Here is a 24,017-nt window from a genome sequence, read left to right as displayed (position 1 = left end):
CCCCAACAACTGCATTTTTTGATTTTTTGATGGATTTTTTAGGGGCAACTACACAAAAAGTCAGAAAAGTTGCCCATGCAAAAACTGCACGTTTTGTGAGATTTCCCAAGTGAAACAACAAATAGAATCATAATTTCACCTCAGATTGAAGTCTGAATAGTTTCAATGACTTTAAAATGAAACCGACACGAAATAACACCTAACACTTGTAAGGAGATCAGAGAAAATAAAAAGTTTGAAACTAATAATCTTACCAAACATTATAATGCCATAACACCTAAACCCTAGAAAAAAATGCATCAAATTTCCAAGAAGGAAAAGGTGAGAACAAAGTGATTTCACAGCCTCAAACAGCTAATGTTCTTCATGGACTTTTTGTCATAAATTGTTTCACGTTTTTTCTTTTTTGTCTACATAATCATACATCAAAACATTAGTAGAGTAATAGAGTTTCATACAGAAAATCTCAGAAGCATACCTATCCTCAAATGGGGAAGAAACCGACATACCAACTGAACAGGACCAGGTAATCTAAGGGCAGCACCCCATCTATTTTCTCTCTGTAAGGATCCTTCAAACTCCAAAATAAATAGCCTTCCATATTCTATAGATTTTTCCTTTCTCAGTTGAAAATTGCCTTCTAAGGTTAACAAACTCACCTCTAAACTAATCACACCTTCTTGATGATCTGAACCACATCCTCATCTTCAAGCTCGTGTTCCTGCAAAGCATCAGAGATCATTTGTGATTATTAGGTCTGGGAAAAAAAAACCTAAAAAATTCCTAAGTTTATATGTAACTTTGAAATGCAGCCTGAATCAATGGAAATGGTACATAGGTGCACCACATGGCATATGGAATTCATGCTTGGTAAAGGACGGTGAGGATTAATCTCCATCTGCCAATAATGGGGATAGGCGGTAGACCATCTGTAGTGTGCTATATATCATATACACCAAAAGTGTATGCTATACTTCCTCTGAACAAATTTCGGGCCCTTCTTTTCATTGTACAAATAAGACGTTGTCTCTAAGACTGAACTTTGGCTGAAGATTTGAAGTTCCAGATTTTGAAAGAAAAAAAGGAAGACTACATAAAAAGAAGCTACAGTACCTTTCCAACTCTCTGCGGCTTGTGTTTCACACTGGAGCCCCATACCAAAGCACTGAAAATTTCAGAAGTCATCGAATCAGTACAAGGACTGCAAACCGACATAGAGTACAGCACATGCATACATGGAGAGAGAGAGAGAAGGTGGAAAACTCACTACTTGAATTGCTTTAACATGTCTTTGTGGATTCTGTTGCAGAAATCCTCGACTGTCCTTCTCTTGGACGATAGGATTACCGGATCATCGTAGTCTGGGTTCATTCCCTTTGGTTTTGTGTAAATTCGAGTGAGGTTTAGATATTCCCATATCTTCTCCAATAGACCGTCAAGGTTCCATTCCAAGTGGGCACTAAAGCAAGAGGACAGCATCCATGTAACTTATGTACAAGAATGATATAGGAACACAGATAATAACTTATGTGCAAGAATTATACAGAAATCTGAGAATAAAGTCACAAGCATACAGTAATCTCTCCCTCTCTCTTTCTTTCTCTCTCTCTCTCTCTCTCTCTCTCTCTCTCTCTCTAATAAAGTCAAGCACATTTGTAAGCTGTCTCTCTCTCACACGCACACGCGTGCACGCTCTCACACACACACAGATGGGGAAATAGTGATTGACTTTGAGCCATGCGTTGGGCCAGAATATCAACATACCTTATTGGGCAATAGTGAGGAAGTTTGTCCAGGATCTCCAGCTCCTCAATTGTTATTTGGTCGATCTTGTTGACAACATAGATGCAGGGGATATATTTTCTACTTCCCTCGATAACGTCTATGAGGTCATCAGCAGTTGCATCATATCGAAGTGAGATATCAGCATTATGAATCCGATATTCACTACATATTGCCTTAATGGTTTCAAGGTCCAGATGTGTGTTTGCAACAGTGGAAGTGAAATTGATCCCACCCTTGTCTTTCTTCCTGAAAGTTAAATTAGGTGGTTCCTTGTTTAACCTGGAGATATGCAAAAGTCAGTAATTAGACTCCTAAAAAGAAAAGAAAATCAAAGAAGGTAGAAAACACCAGTGGTGTATCACATTCAATGCAACACAGGGGTACCCTCTGACCGTTCCCAATGAAACAAAGCAAAATGTGAAGTGATTAAAACAAGATTACCTTATACCAAATCCCTCAAGCTCTTTCTCAATCAGACGTTTGTGAGTTATCGGTTTTATGGCATCAAGAACAATTAAAATACAATTGCAGGTCCTAGCAGTGCTGATAACCTGGAACAAACATTTGCAAGATGCTCCCTCACAAATACATCATACAGGAATTAAATAAATTTTCAGACATAACAAGGGTCAAATGATGTCATATCATAATTAACGACATCAAAAGTGGGAATAGGATTAGGAGCAGGGGACTGTGAAAAGCTAGAAGATCCCTATGGTTGGGACCGCCGACCATATAATATATATGTTAGGGATCGGGATCCCCAAATGTTAGAAATCTGGATCCCGACATTTTGGAATCTCAATCCCAACCTTGTAGGGGTCTTACTCCCAACGTTAAAGAGTGTATATAATGTAGGACTACAGACACTTTTTAAAGAAGCGATCTCTTCATTAGGAAGCAATGCCACTAAAATAAAAACATTCCATTGCGAGCTGGTTATAAATAAAGAAAACCCATCACGTTGGCTGTTGCCTTGGTCATTAATTTGGGGACCGACGTCCCAAACAGTGGGGATCGAGATCCCATAATTTAAAAATCGAGATCCCTTTGCTGGACCTCCAAAGTGAGATCCCAGAGAAGGATCACCACCGAGGTTGGAAGATCCTAGCAAACTATGTCATATATAGCAAATATATTTCTACATACCTGCATGTGCATGTGCATATGCATATGCATATACATTTACTTTATATACTAATGTATATTCATGCATATTTATGTATGCGGGCTTATGACATACTAATAGAAGATACATATCTATTATATATTTTGTATAAGATTCTTACTTTTTCTGAAATTTTTTGTAACGCTTTCATACTTTGTTTTCAAAATATAAAAAAATAAAAGATCTTGATAACTTCACCAAGCTAGGAGACAGCTTGTTTTTGCTCAGTCGAGTATCAAGCTTGAAATGATATATGGCAACCAAGTCAAACCAAGAATATATTAGGAAACCTTGTAAGAAAGAAAAATTTCGAGGGTGACACCTTTGTCTTTCTTAGGTCTGTTAGGAAACCCGTAGCCATAATTGGGGGAATTAGCATGGGTAGTTAGAGAGTTACCAATTTGAATAAAATTGAATAATTCAAATAAGATTTAGGAGTTATTCAATTTGGGTTAGTTTCTTAATTTGAATAGATTTCTAATTAATTGGAACTTGAATAAGTTTTTGGTAGGGGATTTGGGGAATGGGTTTTAGGAAAGTGCTCAATGTATAAAAGAGAGTTTGAATAATGAAAGGATAGAGAACCATTTTCTTTTCATTTTGTGTGTGTTTGCACATAGAGGAAGATCCACCTCTAAGAGGACCAAACTTTGGCACTTTTGTGTTGCTAAGTACGGTCTCACCTTGCCGGATCCTATCATTTGGTATTAGAGCATCGAGCCCGGGTGTGCCCAACGTAGGCCATAAGGCTCAGAAGACTCAGAACGTGCACAGGACGGAAGAAAAAAAGAATGAGCTTGAAGGACAAATGTAGCAACACTCGGGGCTGCTGCGCGAGATACGTGAGACCCTCGCTGCTATGAGCCTCCAATGCAAGTGGCTAGCATCTTAATGCCAAAGATGTTGCAGATCGGTTGTCAATCGGAGCAGGAAGACTGAGACAGATGTGTGAAATGGAGGGACTTTTCGCACCCCGGTTGGTGGAAACCCGTTACATGCGTGTAGATTTTCCAAAGTTTTATGGTGATGATCCAACAGGGTAAATCTATTTTGCGGAGAAGGTCTTCAGATTCTTGGACACGCAAGAGGAACGAAAGGTTCTCTTGACATCCTTCCTCATGGAAGGAGACACAGCACAATAGTACCAGTGGTATGAAAAGGCACAAATAACTCCGACATAAACAAAACTAGTTAAAGCTACTCTCTTTGTCCATTTCAGTCCCATAGAATACGAAGATTTCGATGCACTCCTCTCTAAATTAAGACAAATGGGAACAATTCGGGAATATCAAAGCCATTTTTAGCGGATAGCGAATCAGGTTGGGTGGGTGGACTGAAAAGGCTTTGATCGGCTGCTTTATCACGGGCCTAAAGGAACAAAGTGGGATTAAGGTACAAATGTTCCAGCCGACAACCTTGATGGCTATGATCACCTCATCTGTATGCAAGAAGAAAAACTACAAACGCCTTAGCCTCAAAGGGAAAAACCAATTCAATTGGCAAGAGGCTACCGTACCCTGGGTATGGCCTCTAAGATGAAAATCCCTGCTATTAAGAAGCTAACTTGAGCCGAGATGGAGGTAGAGACAGGGGCCTCTGTCATAATTGTGACGAAAAGTTCATGCCGGACCAAAGATGTAAGTCCCATGAGCTGTTTTATGCTAGATGGGGATGCCGACTGGAGACGGATGATTAGACGGGCTAAGGAGGGAGCACTTCCTAGATTTGCAACCTTGAGGACAAGGTTGATTTGAAGGAGGGTCGAATGTTAGAACTTAGGAAAGCCATAGCTACAATTGGAGGCTTCGCACGTCAGTTATCAATTTGAACAAATTTGAATATTTCAAATAAGATTTTGGAGTTACTCATTTGGGTGAGTTTCTTAATTTGAATAGTTTTTTTATTAATTTGAATTTGAATAAGTTGTTGGTACGGGGTTTGGCGAATGGGTATCGGGAAAATGCTCAACCTATAAATAGGAGGTTGACTAGTGAAAGGATAGATAACCATTTTCCTTTAATTCTGTATGTGTTGCACAAGGAGGAAGATTCCCTTCGAAGAGGATCAAAATTTGGCACTTTTGTGTTCTTTGGGTTGTTGAGTACAGCCCTGCCTAGTGGGATCCTATCAAGTTCAAAGCCCAATCAACCGTTAACATCCCAAAAGGAAAAGAAAATTGGAGCACTTCAATTCGTCTGATGAATACTTTTAATTCCAGAATGAGCCAAATCTGTTGTTCTTGTACTTCTACAATTTAAGTTGTTGCATATCGGCAAATTGTTTTCAGACACCCACTACAATTTAAATAGGAAAAGTATACCATACACATCCTGTGTGTAGTATACGGTATACTAGATACCGGCACAGAATCAAGCATCTGTTGTTCACAGCAGATGGTGGATATAAAATGTAGCTCTGAAGATGGATGGATATTGGAATCAGAACTAGGGTTCATCTCAACTGCCGGTCTTGTGAAGGATGGATGCCCGGCCTCTTTAGTTTGTATGGTATGCCATGCACAGGATGTGTACATTTTACTCTCCTCTGAGCGTGTATAAAATCTTAAGAGCATTACCATTAGTTCCACTCACCTGTCGCCCTCTGCCTTTACCATCCTTTGCACCCTCAATAATTCCTGGAAGATCCAGTAACTGATAGTGATAGCAAAAAAATTAAGATAAATCAGTTTCGATTTTGCTAATCAAACATCAGAGAATATTGTAAAATACAAATTCATTTGATGAAGACCACACCAATAAATCGAATCCCTAGAAGGGCCAAACTATACCTGAATTTTAGCCCCCCTGTATCCAATTACGCCAGGAATGCAAGTCAATGTAGTGAATTCATATGAAGCAACCTGTAAGAAGAAATATGCAATGACAAAGGAAAATTATCATGACAATGGAACATTAAATAAGCCAAAAACCTAATATAGAAAAAATCACAAGCCCTGTTAGTCAAAAAGATTGCCATTCCGTAAAGTGAAACAAACAAATAAAATACGTTAGTTTATTCCTGTGAAAAGTGACCAACAGGTTTATACTAATCTCTTAAATAGCTCAGATGGTATACCATATAATAAATGCTGATAGCATATATTTTCTGGATTTTGTTGATAGCATATCTTTTCTGGAATTTTTAAAGCTGGCAATGGTTGAATATGAAAGAATCAATTAATAGGATGTGAAAAGAAAGTGAAGATCAAATGCTTTGATGATCCCTCTTTAATACTACGAAGGTCTACTTCTGAAAGAAAATTTTCAATTGGAAATTTTTGACAGTAAAAAGAACAAGCTGAATAGAGCATATTGGGAAGTATGACAAGGAGCACTTTCTCAGATGGTGTTCTACCACACATTCCCGCTCCTAATGTCTGTAATGTTTTACTTGTCATTATTGTGTCACACAAGATGTAAATATCCCATAGATTAATTAGTGAAGGTTAATTATAAAAAGGAGGAAGAATAACACCAAACATTATGACTTTTGTTACAGATAGCATGGTTGTGGAGAATTGGAGTAATGCTAAACCATACCTAATGAATGGTATGCCCTTAACTTGTTACAAATTAGCCAAAGAAACATCCATGAACAACACTAGCGATTGGCACACTTCTCATGTTACAGGCAAAGAGAGTAAATTCCTTGAATCATGTTGAATAGATCAAATTCTTCATAAGAGTAAATTACACATAGTAATTATATATATATCTAATATATATATATATATGGGGAATGATTTCATGCAACGATTGTATGATAGTATAATGCAACCATCTTCAAAAACCATCTTAAAGACATTTGTTTGACACAAATTCTTAAATGTGCACTCTTTTTATTCTAAAGAACAATCACAAAAAAATATTTTGAAAAAACACCATAGAAAGTGTTTTTCTAGCTCAATTAATATAAGCCATCCATTTTAGTGAGATGGTTAGATATAGCACTCAGAAGGATTTTTTTTATTCCCAAAATTTTTATATAGTGTTATCATCATTAGATTAACAATGCTGAAAAAGAAAAAAGTGATTTTGAATATGTTAAGGACTAGATCTTGAAATTTACCAAATGAACGGTCGAGATTCATTGTTGGAGTGTACTAATTTTGACCATATCTAGGGTGCAAATTGAAATTTTTTTTTTTTTTTTTTGTAGGATTGATAATAAGGATGAAGAGAATGTGTGTGCAAAATTTGGGGTCATACAAATGCCAAAAGCTTGGTTTTCTAGACGTGTGGTTGCATTGTACTACTATACAAATGTTAATGATAGAATGAGTTGTGAATGGTGGATTTACTAACTTTGTAGTTTATTTTTTTTAAAAAAGTTATTTTTTATGATATCTTACTTATTAAGTAAGGGTATTTTTGTAAATATCATTACAAGACAGAGGCACTTTGTCATCTCCATATGGGGTAAAGTTGAAATTTTTACTAGAAGATAAGAGCACCTTACAAATAAAGTTTTAGGACACCAACTTCCAAAATGTCATTGTACTTTTATAAAAATTTCAAATTTGCCCTTGCTTAATGGTTATGTTACTTATTAAAATAATTTGTTTTAAAAAAATGTAATGACCTTTTTGATAAACACACCCATCAGCACCCCTTTTAACATTAACCTTTGTGTTTTGAGTGGTTGTTAACTCTAGATAAACCCCACACACACACACAAAAACAAATAGAAACAATATCACATGCAACTTTTCCATCATACACATGAAATATTGTTCAACCCACCCTTAAGAACAAAGCCACATACCTCTGAGAAGGTACCAGTTAACTTATTAAGCAGCGTTGACTTCCCAACTGAAGGAAACCCCACTAAACCAACTCGAGAGTCACCACTTTTTGTAACATCAAACCCTTCCCCAGCACCACCCCCTCCCCCTTTTGATGAAGGTTCCAGAAGTTCTCGTCGTAATTTTGCCAGTTTCGCCTAGTAACATGGCAGGCAAACATCTAGGATAAATCAATTGGAAGCTTAAAAAATTCCCTCTTTCTTTTGATAGCTCCAAGCTTAAAAGGGTGTAGAAAAAGAAACTGCATATAATTCATTATAAGACAGAAGAATAAAAAGAGAGAAAAAGTTGCCACCATAGATGTCCTTGGTTTATAGATTCCATAAGTAAAATAAGACAATTTGTTTTCATATCATTTTCAAGGGAAGGTGTCGCAAAATCAGAAGTTGGATAATAGGCTCCGTATCATCAGCATAATTCTACAAGCTCCATCACTCATACAAGACTTATGTGCAACATCAACTAAGATTTCAGACCAGATGTGAATTTTTGTGTATTTGATAAATAACCCGCCCTTTGAAACATCTGCATCCTTGTTCACCACATATTAACTATCATTTTATTCATGATCAAATGGCAACTTAGGATTTAAAATTAGAACTTATAGCAAGCAATAACTAAATATAAAACAAGTAATCGGAGTTATTTCACAAAACTATTCAGTAAAAATTTATCATGGATATGTTTTTTTAACACAATCATATGCCCATTCCAGTCTTCAACCTATGTTTTTAGGAAAGCACACATCATGACTGTTACTTTCACAATTTCTCAACAGTTGAATCTGTTTGCCAGGTTTTTTTAGCATGCATGTTCTCAAATGGCAACCTAGTTTATTCAATTATGCCCTTTTTCATATGACCCATTCATTAGTCAACCATAAGTTTATTTCCCATATACTTATCCACCAATTTCTTTGGGTGTTTCTTGGAGGAGACAATGTGGCAAAGGAATCCGCAATAAAAAAATGTATGAAATGAAAATACCACATTCTGTCAATTGCAACTATTCCTAGAGAGGATACGGACAGGGCACTAGTATACCTTAAGCAACCCAAGGTGATGAGCTGTAGCTTTATTTTTCTGCGTCCTTGCCATCTGCATTAACAAAATCATAGTAGTAAATATTTCCAAGCATCATTCATGTCGATTATCTATTGAAAAAAAAATCTTCATTTCAAAATTTATGCCAAATAATGATAATAGAAAACTTTAAATTTGAGTGAAGCATGGCACTTCCCAACTATAATTATACAAACAAACCAAGAGAGAAAATCATCATTTCTTGAACTGTTGTGGCATAAAACATTTGCAGCCAATAAGCAAACATATTTATAGAGAAGAAATGAATTTAAGTGTTCTTAGAAGTACAAATATAAGATAATAATATATAAAGGCTTCTAAAATAAATTACGAATACAATATACTGAATTGTCAAGAATCCCTTCAAGATTTTGGCATGCATAAAAAAAAAAAAGGGTATGTGCAAATTCATAAAGGAAAAGATAACAGGGCTTGCCATGCGGGTCATTTTCCCGAGTCTTCCAAGGAAGCTGAGAGCCTCAGGGTTGGTGAGGCAGCATGAGAATTTGCAAATACCCTATATGTCCGAAATCATCATTTTTGGTTCAAGATAATCTCATTGATAACCAGTACTTAAAAAGGCGAAATTGATGGTTCATCTCCCGGTTTTGTTCATTTCAAGAAAGAAAGGAATGCCACAGTTGTTTTGGCACAAAGATGGTCCAAAAGGGGATTTGTTCACAAAGCATATGCCGTCTTTTCAATCTTTTTTTTTTGTTTGGAGCTGCATTTTTTCAATCTTCAATAGCTTTAGGAAGATTCACTACATCAAAACACCCATAACAGTGTCACCATCTCTTACTCATTTGATATTCACTGTAATATCAGGAATATCCCACACTCCTCTCATATGTTAAAAGATGAAATTGATCATCATATAATTGTGTGCAACTCATGCAGCACCCACATGGTCCTTTCACTGAATTTCATTTTAAGCATCCCAATTGCTTCTTCTTTTTTTTGCTTTGCTTTCTCTTGTTTATAATACTATGGAGCACATATTCATGGTATAATCTGTTAATCATGAAGCACAAATGTAGTATCAGGAACATATCCCAGTCCTTTCATTTGTTGGGTCAATCTCAATAACATGGAATCGATCTCATCACTCTCACTGCGTGATCTATCTCGCACAACAAACACATGGACCTTCTTTTTTACTTCAATCCAACTGTGTCCAGGCTCCTTCACAACGCCATTGCAACTCATTCCCTTCCTCACATTTGCCACATCAACCCACATTCCCTTTGAAGCATAAATGTTGGACAATAACACGTATGACCCACTATCCTTTGGATCGATTGAGATGGCCCTATCGGCTGCATACTTTCCTATATTGATATCCCCAAAGGTTCTACATGCACTGAGCAGACTTCTCCACACCATTGATGTTGGTTCAATAGGCATCGTTTCTATAAACTCTTTAGCCTCACTTAGTTTTCCTGCCCGGCCAAGAAGGTCAATCATACAAGCATAATGTTCAACCCCTGCTTTAATGTTAAAAACTGTTTTCATTAAATTAAAGTACTGGAACCCTTTATCAACCAGCCCCACGTGGCTGCAAGCCGATAGAACCCCAACAAATGTGACATAATTGGGCTTTATTTCTTTCTCTTGTGCAATAAAGGAGTTGGGTTCTACTTCTACTTTGATTAATTGCTCAAAAAGATTAACAGCCTCTTTGGCGTGGCCATGCTGTGCATATCTTGAGATCATAGAGTTCCAACACACGATATCTCTAGTTGGCATACTCTCAAAAAGCCTCCAAGCTTCTCCAATATTCCCGCACTTTGCATACATGTCCACGAGTGCATTTCCAACAAATGGATCAGACTCGATACCCATTTTTATGGTCTGGTTATGCAGCTGTTGGCCATGGAACAGGGCAGCAAGGTTACTGGCTGATGTGATCAATCCAACAAAAGTGAAATCATTGGGTTTCATTTCCTTTAGCTGCATTTTTTGATAAAGCTTGAAGGCGTCCTCCCCTTGCCCATTTTGTGCATACCCTGAAACCATAGCATTCCACACGACAATATCTCTTTCCTCCATCTCCTCAAACACAAGCCTAGCATCATCTACACCAAAACATTTTGAGTAAACATCAACCAGAGCACTACCTGCATAAAGATCCAATGAAATACCCAGTTTTATCATATGGGCATGAATCTGTTTGCTCAAGTGCTCGGCTGAAAAGGTTGCTGATACCCCAAGGAGGCTCACAAATGTCAATAAGCTTGGTGACACATAGTGAGACCTCATCTGTTCAAATAAAATAACTGCCCCCCAAAGATCACCATGCGCCGCGTAACCTTCAATCATAGCATTATATGAAACAACATTACGCATAACCATAACATCAAAAACACGCCTTGCATCAAGTAAAGAATCACATTTACAGTACATATCTACCAGACCATTCTTAACAAACTCATCACTTTCAAGATTGGTTTTTACAGCATAAGAATGCACTTGTTTTCCTTGTTCCAAACCCATTAGAGCACCACAAGAGCTTAGCGCACTCGTGCAGGTATACCCATCAGGTTCCCACCCTTGCGCATGCATCTCCATGAACATATGCAGAGCCTCACTGTTGCAACAATTTAGCATTAACCCGGCAATCATGGTGGTCCATGAAACAACATTCCTAACACTCATCAGATAAAAAACACGCCGCGCATAACCCAACTCTCCACACTTTGAGTACACGTCCATTAACACATTATTAACTGAAACATCGACTTGGGGTTCGTTTCGAACTATGTAAGAATGGATTTGCTTACCACCTTCAATATATTCCATTGCTGAACAGGCACTTAGCACACTAGAAATCACATATCGATCAGCCCGGACATTGGTTTGCCTCATCTCATGGAAAAGTTCCAAAGAAATCTCACTTTTTCCTGACTGAGAATATGCAGTGATTATCGTAGTCCATGTAACTTCATTTCTAACCGGTAATTCATTGAAAACCAAATTTGCAAATTCTAAATACCCACTTTTTGAATAAGAATCAATGAGTGACGTACCCACAAAGACATCGTTCCCTAAACCCAATTTAACAACAAGATTGTGGACCTGAGATGCCTGATTTAGAGCTCTCAGATTAGCACAAGCCCTCAAAACACTGGCTATTATGTACTGATTTGGTGGCGTTTCAGAGAACCTGTGAAACTGGGAGAAGAGCAGCAGGGCTCGATGCCCATGGCCATGCTGACTGTAACCAGAAATTAAAGCTGACCATGTGATGATATTTCTTTGAGGCATGTTATCAAATACACTTTGGGCAAGGTAAAAACAGCCTGATTTTGAATAGAAGTTCAGTAAATTATTGGTCAGAAATGGGTCCAATTGAAGGCCCGAGACTATGATCTGAGAGTGGATTAGTTTAGCTCGAGATGGAGATTTTAGCGAGATCAACGACTGTAAAATACATGCGAATTCCTGAATTTTTTTAACTCGCAATAACTCATCAGAAAATAATGGCTTTTCTCGCACAGTTAAAGAAGAAAAGGAGCTAGATTTTGCTGAGAAAGGTCCATTTCTAAGGTTGGGCGTATAAACCCTAGAAATTTTGCATTGTTGAATGAACAGTTTTAAGCCATGGAATTCCATTAATCCAAGCGAAAACCAATGAATAAGCTATCGAAAAAGGGACAGAAAAAAGCAGAAAAATCGGCAAACTTCCCAAGAAACAGAGGAACGGGTAAAGGTAAGTACCTCATCTTCAATGTCTTTAATCTTCTGCATTACCGTGGCCATTTTAGGGTTTTTGAATAAGCTTTCTTGTAGTTTTGCAGGAGCGACGAGGGAGTGATATCGAAGAGAGAAACACACAGAAATCTCTAGATTCGCAGATGTTCTTTCTTCTTTGGTTTTAAGTGGGTGAAATACATGTATACCACGTGAAAATTAGGAAATAAGCCTTAAAGACTTAAGGATATTACAAATTTGGGCTTTTGTTTCATACCATTCCAATTGATCATTTTACCACGAGTTTGACCATTTATTTCTCAGTCATCAAGTCGGAGAATTATTATTTTTTTGAACTTTGTAAATATTCAATAACACTTATACGACTGCCCATTTAAAAATTTAAAAGATAAAAATAATTGTAACTTTTTTGTACAAAATATAAATAGTTTTTTTATTAGCAATCCCTTTTTATTAGGTAAATACGATAGGAGTTGACGGCAACTTCTAACCACTCAAGCCCAACCCAAGCCCAAGCTCCATTGCTAAAATATGATATCGTAAATATGATATCGTAAGTATGATGGTAAACTAAATTGATCATAAAAAAGCTCTATTCATCTTTTAAAAATTGGCAGTGTCATCGAATAAGTACAGGAGTTGAAAACTATGCCTTCAAAATTAGCAATTGTTCAAGTCAGCTTGGAATTTGGGCAGGGTTCCTGATTTTAGATGGTTCAAGTTGAGAAATTGCCTCGGGTTGTCGAGAATCAAGTGGTTCACTACTCGGTTCATCATTCGGAGTCAAGACTAGGGTGAATTGATAATTACTGAGTCTGATCCTTTTTTATGAAATTTTTTTCTTCTTTTTTCATTGGAAGGTTCTCGAGGACCAGAGTGGGGAGCTGAATTGATAATTACTTTGGTTAAAAGCAAAAGTCAATGCTCTGGCGTGTGTAGTCCAAAATAAAAACTACAAATGCCTTAAAATGGGTCAAAACCAATATTTTACTAGTTTAGTTAGTTTGATTGTTCGATTTTTATCTATTCAAATGGCTAAAACAAAGTTAGTCACTTTTTGTATAATATATCTTATAGTTTTAAATTATCATTCTTATTTTCTCTATCTAATTCGACAGGCAGTTGGACCTATTTTGACTAAACGCAAACCCTTCACTTATTTGGTGGTCAGTCCAATTATGATACTAATGCCTTGATCACAGGTTGGCTTCCGATCCCGTTGAATTGTGGTAAATTAGTCTTTCAAAAGAAGAGACGTACAATAGGTTAGATTTGAAAACAATCTCCAAAGTTCGATTTTAAACTAAAGACCTAAAGATTACCCTCAATCAAGATAGTTAGGGAATTTAGTAGCAATCCACTGTCCTCAAACCCCATAAATTAAAAAGTGGTTTAGGAAGAAGAGAGATATACCCTCTCCATTGTTGAATATGGTGATATCTAAAATCACCTCCATAACAAAATCCTATATTATATAGGATTGATATTGATCTAATACTTTTATTAAATTAAGTACGATGCCTATTTTAGATTAGGATTCCTTGTTATAAATTAACTTTGAGATATATGTGACATCTATGAGATTCCTATCTAATATGAAAGTCATAATCCTATATGTATGGAATGAGAGATGAAAGAACTTAGTGTGCCCTATTTGGGTTTACCATATGGGAATTGTGGTTTACGGATAGAGAGGCAAGGGCTACTTGTGCACAAGAGGCAAGGCCTCTACATAGAGAGAAATGTAGATAGAAATGTTGTGATGTTGCTTCCTACAAAGTGAGATGTCATTTCTTGTAGAGAAGTGATTATGCTTGTGGGTGCAGCCCTTTAGGGTGAGCCATGTAAATCTTTGTGCGCTTATAAATGTATTTTTGATGCTTATTTTTCACTTTATGGTTCATGCTCTTGCTAAATTTGTTTATAGCTAGCTAAGTATACGATCATAGTGAAATCGCACTTTTGTTGCTCTTATTTCAACATCTAAGATGGTTCTTAAATCCTAACATTCATCTCTTGTTAGTTGTAATCGGATGGACATAAGCTCATTGCAGTATTGAACACAGATGCTAGCTGCTCTCTTTTGGCTTTTGCTTGAAAATGAAAAGGGAAACATAAACTATGCCCTAGTGGAAGCAAAAAGTACACTTGCTTCTTTGGGTACAAACATTCGATTAGGGAAAAGGTGACATAAAATTTTTGGGATTCTTTAGAATAGAATATATTTGGAAAAAAAAAAAAGAAATTTTTTTTTTTTGACTTCCTAAACATAAGTACTGAATGTTACAGAGTGACTTTTTCAAGCAGATATGAAGTATTTAACTTTTACATTTTTTTTAAGTTGGTGGCCAGGTTGAGTGGGTTATATCTCAAAATTTGAGGCCCTAAATTTGCTCTTTGCTGGGGTTTTTCCCTAGGAATTAAATGAATACCATGCTCAATTGAGATCATTAAATCTTTTGAAATAAGAAAAAGGCAGCATGTTATGCACTTGAAAACAGAAAATTGATCTTTGAATGTCTGTCTCCTTTGAACTCCCAAGCCCATGTGCCAATACTTGAACCCCAACTTACTTGCTCTATAAATTAAAACTCAATAATATGTACTTTTGTCACACCCCAAGAATTTACAATACAGATATTCTTGAGATGTGACAGTCAAAACATATATATGACAAATTTACGGTGGCGAATTCTTACAAAGTAATAAAAGAAAGCTTAAGCACAACTACAATATCTTTCAAAGTTGATCCTGACGAGCACTCAAAATGAAACTGCAGTTATCCTCAAAATGAAACCGCAGTTATTCAAGAATACGGAATCATCACAATTTATGGGATATCAATTCACAAATAAACATTTCACAACAATGCTGTAATCAATTGCAAAAATATCAATTTTTAAATAATAAGGCAGTTATTTGCACATGAAATTTACAATGTCTAAATATTAAAAAACAGTAGAAAGAAATCTCACAATTTTACTAATAGCAGAAATATCACATTTATTTCTAACAATTTTACAGTATCTAAAATTTTCTAACAATAGACAAGAAAAATAAATAAATTTATTTCCAAGAATTTACAAGATTTAAAATTTTTAACATAGATATAATATCACAATTTTATTCAAAAGATTATTTTTCAAAATAATGAGGTCGCGTGCGCATAAAATTTATAGCGCCTAAAATTCATGATAATAAGCAGAAATAATTATTTCATTTTATTTTCAAAAAGAACGGATTATTTTTCAAGATAATGAAGTTACTTATACACAAAACTTTTAAAATAAAGATCCTGGACGAAAATATCACTATTTATTAAAAACATACTATATTTCAGAAAGATGATGTCACTTACCTTAATTTCGAAATTGAGGGAGCATCCGTTTTGGATGTAGGCTTATCATATGTGTTATCGTAGTCTCGTGTGTATGGTTCATAGACCATGGTTAGAGAGAGAGGTTATAAATGGAGAAGGTCCAGTACAGAGAGTTGTGGTTGGGTAGAGGAGATAAGCAAAAGAATCTCCTTTGTTGTTGAAGCAGAGGATGCTTCTTGAGGGAGGGTTGATGAGCTCTTAATGAGAGAAAAAGAGAAGCCCCTTGACCCAAAAACGGTGAGAGAGAGAAAGAGAGAGACAGGCTAATAAAAACGATACACCTCATATGCAAGGTGTTGCTTAAAGAGGTGTTCTTATAAAACTTTAAGTCGTGGCCGTAAGGTCCACCCACGTAGAATTGAACCCTCAAGTACATTAACAATAATATCGTTTATTTATTGTTAATATAAAAGCAACAATATCTTAACGGTATATTAGTATTATTATTATTATTATCATTACTAATATATACTTATTATTTTATTTATTTATTTTTTATATTTATTTCTGTTAACACTATTAATATTATTATTATATTTTTTTTTTTTTTTGTAAGTTTAGGATTGTTACAGTTTCTCTCTAACTATTCTAGTGTCTACACATATACTTCTTCTCTCTTAGCTATGCAGAGTCTTCCACCTTCTCTATTCACTCTGCACACCCTCTTTCACCCCCCTTTCAATTCCAACCTCTAATACCAATCACACTTATCCTATTTCCTAAAATGCCACTCTAAACATGGGTACACCTTCCTTTTTCAATCTACCTCCTCTCTCTCTCTCTGATCTCAAAATTCAACTCCAACCTCCAAAACTCAAAACATCCCAAATCAAATCAAATATGAGCCTAGCCTATTGTTTCCAAGCTAATGAACTCCTATGAAAATCTCCCTTCATATCAAATTATCAAACCCAACTTCACTTCACATCAAATTCTCAAACCCAACTTCACTTCACATCAAATTCTCAAACCCAACTTTTTTGAATTCAACACTAGTACAAGGCCAATCACCACCAGGCACTAGCAATGCACTTCTCAAGAGCACTCAACTGTGTAGGGAAATCCAGCTTTTGGGTGCCACCGCTGATGCCTCTAACTACACATTTGTACTCAAAGCTTGCCCTCATTAGGCCTCCAAATTGGAAAACAACTCCATTCTCAGGCAAAAATAACTGAGTTTCAATCCCATTTATTTGTGCAAAACATCCTCTTGCACATGTCTGCAAAGGTGTCCAAACTCCAAAACCATCATGCGAAATGTTTCATAGCTAGGCTTTATAAAGGGACTGGCCTAATGTGTCCTTGCCCTTGTTCAATGAGATGAGATTGAGAGATATGGAACCATACAATGCGACATTGGTTTTTGTTCTCTCTTCTTGCGCTCAATTCGGGGCACTCCACTGAGGGAAACAGGGTCATAGTATTGTTTTTAATTTGGGTTTCCATCGATTTGCTCCAATTTGAAATGAATTGATAGATATGTGGCTTTATCGTGTGTTCGTATCGTCTGTTTGATAGAATGAATGAGACAAACTTTCTTAGTAGGTCTAGCTATGTATGGGCATGGCAGGAGGCACTATCACCATTTGATGAAACAGAGAGAGGGATTAATTCAGAGAAAAGGATTCAAGGCTGATACGGTCACAGTTTTAGAGGTTCTACGAACTTGTAGCCATGTTGGGTTGGTCGAACACTGCTCCAGGTATTTGTCATGCCGGTAGAGCCCTGATGACATTGTTTGGAAAATCTTGTTGCCGCACTCTTGTAGAGTTCACGATAACATTACTTTGGGTGAAGAGGCGTTTCAGCGGCTTGCGGCCCTGAAGTTTCACCATGTATGGTACTATATGCTCCCCTCTCAAATATGTATGCCTCTAATGAACACTGGGTTGGGTTTTCAAAGGCCAGGAAGATGCAAAGAGAGGGGCTTAAAATAAGACAGAGGGCCAACGCCTTATAGAATCAAGCAATGCATTGCATGGGTTATTTTGTTCAAGATAGAATGCACCCTGTGAAGGAGGAGATATACTCCATGTTGGAGATGACCGAGAAGGTTATGTCGGTTGGGTATAAGCTTTATACATTGGATGTGTTGCATAGCATAGTGGTCTAATAAGGATGACGACCGTTAACTTTCAATTCATCCCAAATCCAGGTAAAGGAGGTGGGTTGCATTAGGTAAATAGCTAATGTAAAACTTTGTCATATCTTATAATGAATCTTGAACCTATTGAAAGAACATGATAAAACTTTGCCACGTCTTATGATGAATCTTGAATCTACTGAAAGAACATTATTCATGTAACCGACCCCAAATAATTTAAATAACGCTTGGTTGATGATAATGATGTGTTGCATAACATAGGTGAGGAGGAAAATATACTGCGCTTTCGGTCATTCTCTAGTGAGGAATTGGTTGTTGTATTGCTTAGCTTTCCAAGAGGGATGGCAATAAAAGTTTGCATAAAAAATGAGGATGTCACAAGTACCTTTGGTTGCTGAAATGTTAGATTGATTTGCTAGGGGTGTGCTATTGACTGAGCCCAAAATACCAAAGAGAAGTTTCTAAACTCTGTAATATATGTCAAAGTTTTATTTGGAGATAAGACTGTTATTGTGCAACATAACTAGGGCTGCTTATTGGTAGGGATTGATTCCCCGATCTGATCAGTTAACATGACATGGTTTGAGTTACATCCAGTTCTAGACCTTGTTGGGTCGGGTCGTCCCCTGCCCATTTACAGCCTTAAATGTAGCCAATAGTTAAACATTTCCTTTTAAAGTTCAAAAAAATAAATATTTCCTTTTATTTCACCTCAAAAGAAAAGAAATACCTCAAGATTCCTAGCCATCTAATTATTGAAATAATGATTTCTCAATGTTGATTCCATACATAAAGATGCAAAACAACTACCATTGCTTGCTCCATGCCATCTATGTCATGTTTGTTTCTGTCTTTATGTATTCCAATGTTTATTAAGTATATTTTTACCAATATTCCCTGCATGAACACTCTATTCTAAAGATGGTAATATCTACTTCGAACTAGTATCTCTATTCTAAAGATGGTAATATCTACTTCGAACTAGTATCTCTCTAGAGAGGACACCTTAGATATTTATTTTATGGAAGGAGGGCAATCATCACATGCTATAATATTATTTACTACTCTAGCGAATTTTACACTATGAGGCCATTGACTTTGATGCAAGAATTGTCGCAATCATTTTTGGCTAATACAAAAAATCATAATCACTTTAAAGTTTAAACCATCATATGTGAACTCAAGCCGTAAAAGTGTCTCACAAAATCCGAGGAAAAATTATTAGACTTTGAATGTTGTCATTAAGATGCCTTCAAGCACCACGTTTCACATCTAACAAAAAGAAGATTGTGACCTTCTTATACTAAAACTAACTTGTTCGATTGTGTAATTTCCTATATCATAGTAATATCCCCCAAGAGAAAGCAAATACGTTTCCTGAGCTGAGTTATAATTTCTCACCATTTAGGTTATTTAAAAAATGTTTGTGGATGCTTTCTAAGCGTCCATCCAATCACATGTTCTTGGTGAAGGGGGATTTCAATAAGCTGCACGACTTTGTGAGAGAGGGAGAGCGAGAGAGAGGAAACAATTTTAAACACATCCCATGTCTAGAGAGAGGAAAGAAACAATTTAAGAGCATCCTTAGTCTCTCTAGAGAGAGTTAGAGAGAGAAGATTGTTATTCCCAAATCTACATGTATTGAAAGTTTGGAACTCCAAATAAATTTTTTTTTTTTCTTTTAAATATCACTCTAGTGATTTTAGAGCGGATTTCAAAAAGGGCAAGCTTTCTATGCTTTCCCTACAGTATAAAACTTATATACTTCCCCTTATCCGACCGTCCATTCTGAATGGAGGGCTAAGATTGCTCCAATCACAATTACACGTCTCTACACTATTTTTTTTTTTTTTTATAAACTATTTTGAAACCAATTTTTGGATGTCCAATCCTCTATTAAATTCTCACTAGCAAAAAATATAAAATATTTTGGTTATTTTATTTTATCAAAAATTATTTTTAATATTGTTCATAGGTGCGCTCCAATGAGATGATGACACGTACCAAATTTCATATTCGTACAATTTGTATAAGAAAAACTGAAAATAAAATACTTTGAGATGTTGGATCTAAGATCAAACGGTGAGTGGCTCTCTTGATCAAAATTTGACGGTTGGATGGTAGGAGAAGGATAGTTCTTCTAGACTATGGGGGAAGCATAGAAATCTTTCCCTTTAAAAAATGAGCAAACTTTTTATGTTTCCCCTAAGCATAAAACTTATATACCTCCCATTATCCTACCATCAATTTTGAATGGAGGTCTAAGATTGCCCCGCCCCAATCACAATGTCACATTTCTACACTATTTTATTTTAATTTTTTTTTCTATATCTATTTTGACACTAAATTTTAGACCTCGAATCTCTATTAAACTCTCACTAGAGAAAAATATAAAAAAAATATTTCCAATAAAATAAAATGACCAAAATACCCCTGAAAGATTCAAAGGGTATGTTGGTCATTATATTTTATCGAAAAGTTATTTTTAATATTTTTTATAGGTGCGACCCAATGAGAAGATGGCACGTGTCAAATTTCATATTGGTTCAATTTGTATAAAAAAAAACTAAAAATAAAATGCTTTAAGATGTTGGATACAAATTGTGAGTGGCTGTCTTGATCAAAATTGGACAGCTGGATGGTAAGGGAAGCATAGATCTTCTGTAGAGGAAGTAAAGAAACCTTTCCCTTCAAAACTTCATGTAGAGAAAATCCTCCAGTATAGGTCTTTTGACTCTAGGAGTTAATGTACAGTATACTGCCGAAGGAGGATGCTATACGCGCTAGAAATTTAAAGCCAACTGCCAGAATGAGGAAAGTGGATACTTGTATTAAAATTGAATTACCTACTTGATCATTTTTATGGGCAGTGGAATTCATTGTGGCATTTTATCCAACAGGATCACCCCAATTAGTACAAGTGACCTGATAGATTTGAACCTCAAAGACATGGCCCTATTGCATTCAATGATTCAAAAATCACTTGCTTGGGCAGAGAAGAGAAAGAGCAAAATGGCCGGCAATGATCACATAACTTGCATTGTAATTTGTCTGGACTGCGCTATTTCTTTCACGATTGATACGGATGAAAACGACCTCCCGTCCCTTTACTTTCAGAAAGATTTGTTAACTATAGTTCGATCTGACTTGGGAATCGCCGGTGTCGGTAAAATGGAGATGGACCCGTGGCAGCCTAGAGCCTTAGTTTGATATTTGAAGCACTAATGCAATTGAGATAGCTTTCCCCAAGAGACTAATTAGACAATTTTCTTAGATTCACATCTGTAGGTCCACATATTGACTTTTTATTTTTGATTCTTGAGACATTGATCCTGGTGTGCAACGGATAGCATGTTCTTCAATTACAGCTCACAACAACCATGAAAGTTGAATACATGGCACTTGTAGGGCCTCTAAGTCAAGCACATGGATCATTTACAGCTTGAGGCACTATCCATATAAGTCTAAATATGAGTAAGAAGAGTGGTTGGTTGCTGTACAGGACCATTTATTCTTTCTTCTTTATAAGGACATATGCCCTTCAATGCAAGGAACAACTGTGGATAACATCTCTTGACATGTACAAGCTAGAGGATATGAATAAATCAATGGATGTTGTGAAATTGCTTGGTCCTTAGAAACCCACATTAAAAGAGCTTGACAAAATTGAGGCATTTCAATTTTCACTGAATTTCAACCATATTTGGTGCTGATCAAGACAAAGCTTGCAAATTTTTTGTCAGACTTTTTGTCCATAAAGTCCAAAATTAGATGGAAAGTGACCAATTTCACTAAATTTCCGACAAGTTGAGCCTAAGCCTTACAAATGAACCAAATTTGGTTAATTGTTAGTGGAATATAGCCAGAGGATGGAAAAGGAAAGATATCCTTCTGTTTATTGATATCATTCTCATCCAAATTATCTATCGGATTGAAATTCATTGTTCGAAATCAATGTTTGAAAACACAGACTAGGGCTGGGACTCACCATCATCTGAGTCTTCAGCCCCAGTCACCCTGTCCAACTTGGACAATGTCTGAGTCGGACGAGTGATATTTTAACAAAGAGCAGGTTGGGGGGGACTAGGGTGAGTCCAAAGGTTTTGCCTCCAGACATTCTAGGGCAACGACTTGAACCTACTCAAGTGAGTCCCAAGCCAAGTCTCCATTTTCTAAACATTGTTTGAACCTGTTTTAAAAAACTCGGATGGATCAGGTGAACAGGCCATCCGGTAAACTAGTTCGAATTGGTCAATAGCTAATCTGGATTGTCAAACGTTGAGAAAATTGGCCAATAAAACAAAAAAAATAATAAATTAATAAAATAAAAATTTGAAAAATTTAACAAAAGCAAAAATAAATGTGGGAACCGGCCAATTCTATTAAAAAACCTACTCTGCCCCATTCCCCTGCGTTGGAGCCGGCCATCAAGTCTACCTCATTGGAACTGCCCGCCAACTCCGCCCACACATTCCGATGCCCCTGCGCTGGAGTGGCCTGCCAACTCCACCCCATTTCCTTGCGCTAAACACTAAAAATGAATTGGAAAATTAAACATTTAGAAAAATATTAACAAAAATAATTGCACCTTTTGTTCTGTGGGGACCGAGTCGACTCCTAGTTCCAATACGAAACTGGATAGATCCCATTGATACTTGATCCAGATCCACCCATTCCCGTCTAAATTGGCATTTTTCAAATAAAAATTCAAACTATGGAAAATCTAAGTTATCCAATAAGGAAAAAGTTTATATAGAGCCAAGGCTCTAAACAATCAAATTAGAGCCTACCTCAAAAATTTCACTAAAAGAGATTGTTTTGATGCCCAGATATCTTCAAATTGATCATCTAGTCATCAAGATGCATGGAAATGAGGAAAAAAAATAGATTTCAAGTTTTGGAAATCATGCTTCTTGTTTCGTATTTTTGGACCGTCAGTTTTCAAGATTTTCAAGGTTTCATAGATCTACTCGATCTACACTATTTTTTAAACTTAAAATTTTATAATTGAAAATAAAAAAGTATCACAAAGATTTCCATTATTGAATATTGAAACCGCATTTCCTAACGCTATTTGAAGGTGGGCTTTACTTTGATTGTTTAGAGCCTCGGCTCTATACAGACGTCACCCATAATAATAAGGTTGTGTCCAACTTTCGTACAAATTAATTTCCTTAAGGTACCGTATTTACCTGATCACATGCGTACGTGGATTTGGTGATTCTTTGATGCCGAAAGTGCACAAAGTCCCCATCGTCGATTCTATGGGTCTGTTTGTATGGTGCTCTTTCTTTATTTTGATTAGCAATGGAAATCGCTATAATAATTAACTTTTCTCCCCTATATTTTTCTATATTTCACTTCATTTTTCGTTAGTGATTTAAAACTCGCACATCAGTGAATCACCGATTCGGATAGGGATTGTTGGGGGGCCGACTTGGTTCCTTACTGGATTTGAGAGTGGGTTTGATTTAGAGGTATTTGCCCAGTTCTTTTAGAAAATTGGGCTAGTATGTCATCGAACATGGTAATTTGGACAAGCTAAATGGCTTACTTCCCACCAAATTTATATTATTTTATATTTTTAAAATATTTTATATTATTTTATATTTTTAAAATATAAAAAATATTTTAAAACTCCCCGTATCATGTGAGAGAATCACAGCTCGCATCGTAACTAACTAGTTCACCCAATTGATCTGAGTTTTTAAGCATTGTTTTCGTTATATATAACCACAAAAATCATATAAATGCATAGGTATTGTCAATCTGTTTGAAGAAAGAAAAAGTCTTCCCACCTTACTTACGGAAGTAATTCACACCGTCCATTTTAAATGAAAGATGTAGATTTAACATTATTTTAAACAAGTGTCATTTTTTTATAATCTTAAAAGACGTATCAAATCTATACCGTCCAACTAATATAAATAGTGTGAAATACTACGACGTTACTTCTTAATTCTACAAGGAGGATTATACAA

The 24,017-nt window shown here is 36.2% G+C and overlaps 2 protein-coding genes across 3 annotated transcripts; both read right to left on the bottom strand.

Annotated features, from left to right (window-relative positions):
- Positions 1-336: 336 nt before the first annotated feature.
- Positions 337-12,692, bottom strand: LOC18422388 (GTP-binding protein-like protein). Of its 2 annotated transcripts, none has more exons than XM_020665085.2 (10): positions 9,276-12,692; positions 8,801-8,854; positions 7,718-7,894; positions 5,742-5,813; positions 5,545-5,604; positions 2,227-2,336; positions 1,765-2,064; positions 1,268-1,459; positions 1,114-1,165; positions 337-721 (listed from the first exon to the last, which is right to left on the bottom strand). In XM_020665085.2, the coding sequence occupies exons 1-10, from the start codon at positions 9,285-9,287 to the stop codon at positions 671-673; spliced, it is 1,080 nt and encodes a 359-aa protein (XP_020520744.1). In that variant the 5' UTR covers positions 9,288-12,692; the 3' UTR covers positions 337-670. The 2 variants fall into 2 exon arrangements, with proteins under 2 accessions (XP_020520744.1, XP_006827123.2); XM_006827060.4 differs by having other exon boundaries at positions 12,560-12,692.
- Positions 9,379-12,454, bottom strand: LOC110006936 (Tetratricopeptide repeat (TPR)-like superfamily protein). Its single transcript, XM_020665076.2, has one exon. The coding sequence runs from the start codon at positions 12,452-12,454 to the stop codon at positions 9,857-9,859; it is 2,598 nt and encodes an 865-aa protein (XP_020520735.2). The 3' UTR covers positions 9,379-9,856.
- Positions 12,693-24,017: the final 11,325 nt, after the last annotated feature.

This window comes from Amborella trichopoda, chromosome 4 (assembly GCF_054954075.1).
Source record: "Amborella trichopoda isolate Santa Cruz 75 chromosome 4, AtrichopodaSantaCruz75HAP2 v2.0, whole genome shotgun sequence".
NCBI classification, from domain to species: domain Eukaryota; kingdom Viridiplantae; phylum Streptophyta; class Magnoliopsida; order Amborellales; family Amborellaceae; genus Amborella; species Amborella trichopoda.
This window is presented reverse-complemented; position numbering and strand designations above follow the sequence as displayed.

Bases quoted from the DNA above. Each gene is read 5' to 3' on its own strand.
- LOC110006936 (XM_020665076.2), bottom strand. From the start codon at position 12,454: ATGGAATTCCATGGCTTAAAACTGTTCATTCAACAATGCAAAATTTCT.
- LOC18422388 (XM_006827060.4), bottom strand. From the start codon at position 12,601: ATGGCCACGGTAATGCAGAAGATTAAAGACATTGAAGATGAG. The intron at 7,895-8,800 runs GTATACTAGTGC...CCATGTTACTAG, and splicing joins ATCACCTTGGGTTGCTTAAG to GCGAAACTGGCAAAATTACG. The intron at 1,460-1,764 runs GTATGTTGATAT...CTCTTGCTTTAG, and splicing joins CCTCACTATTGCCCAATAAG to TGCCCACTTGGAATGGAACC.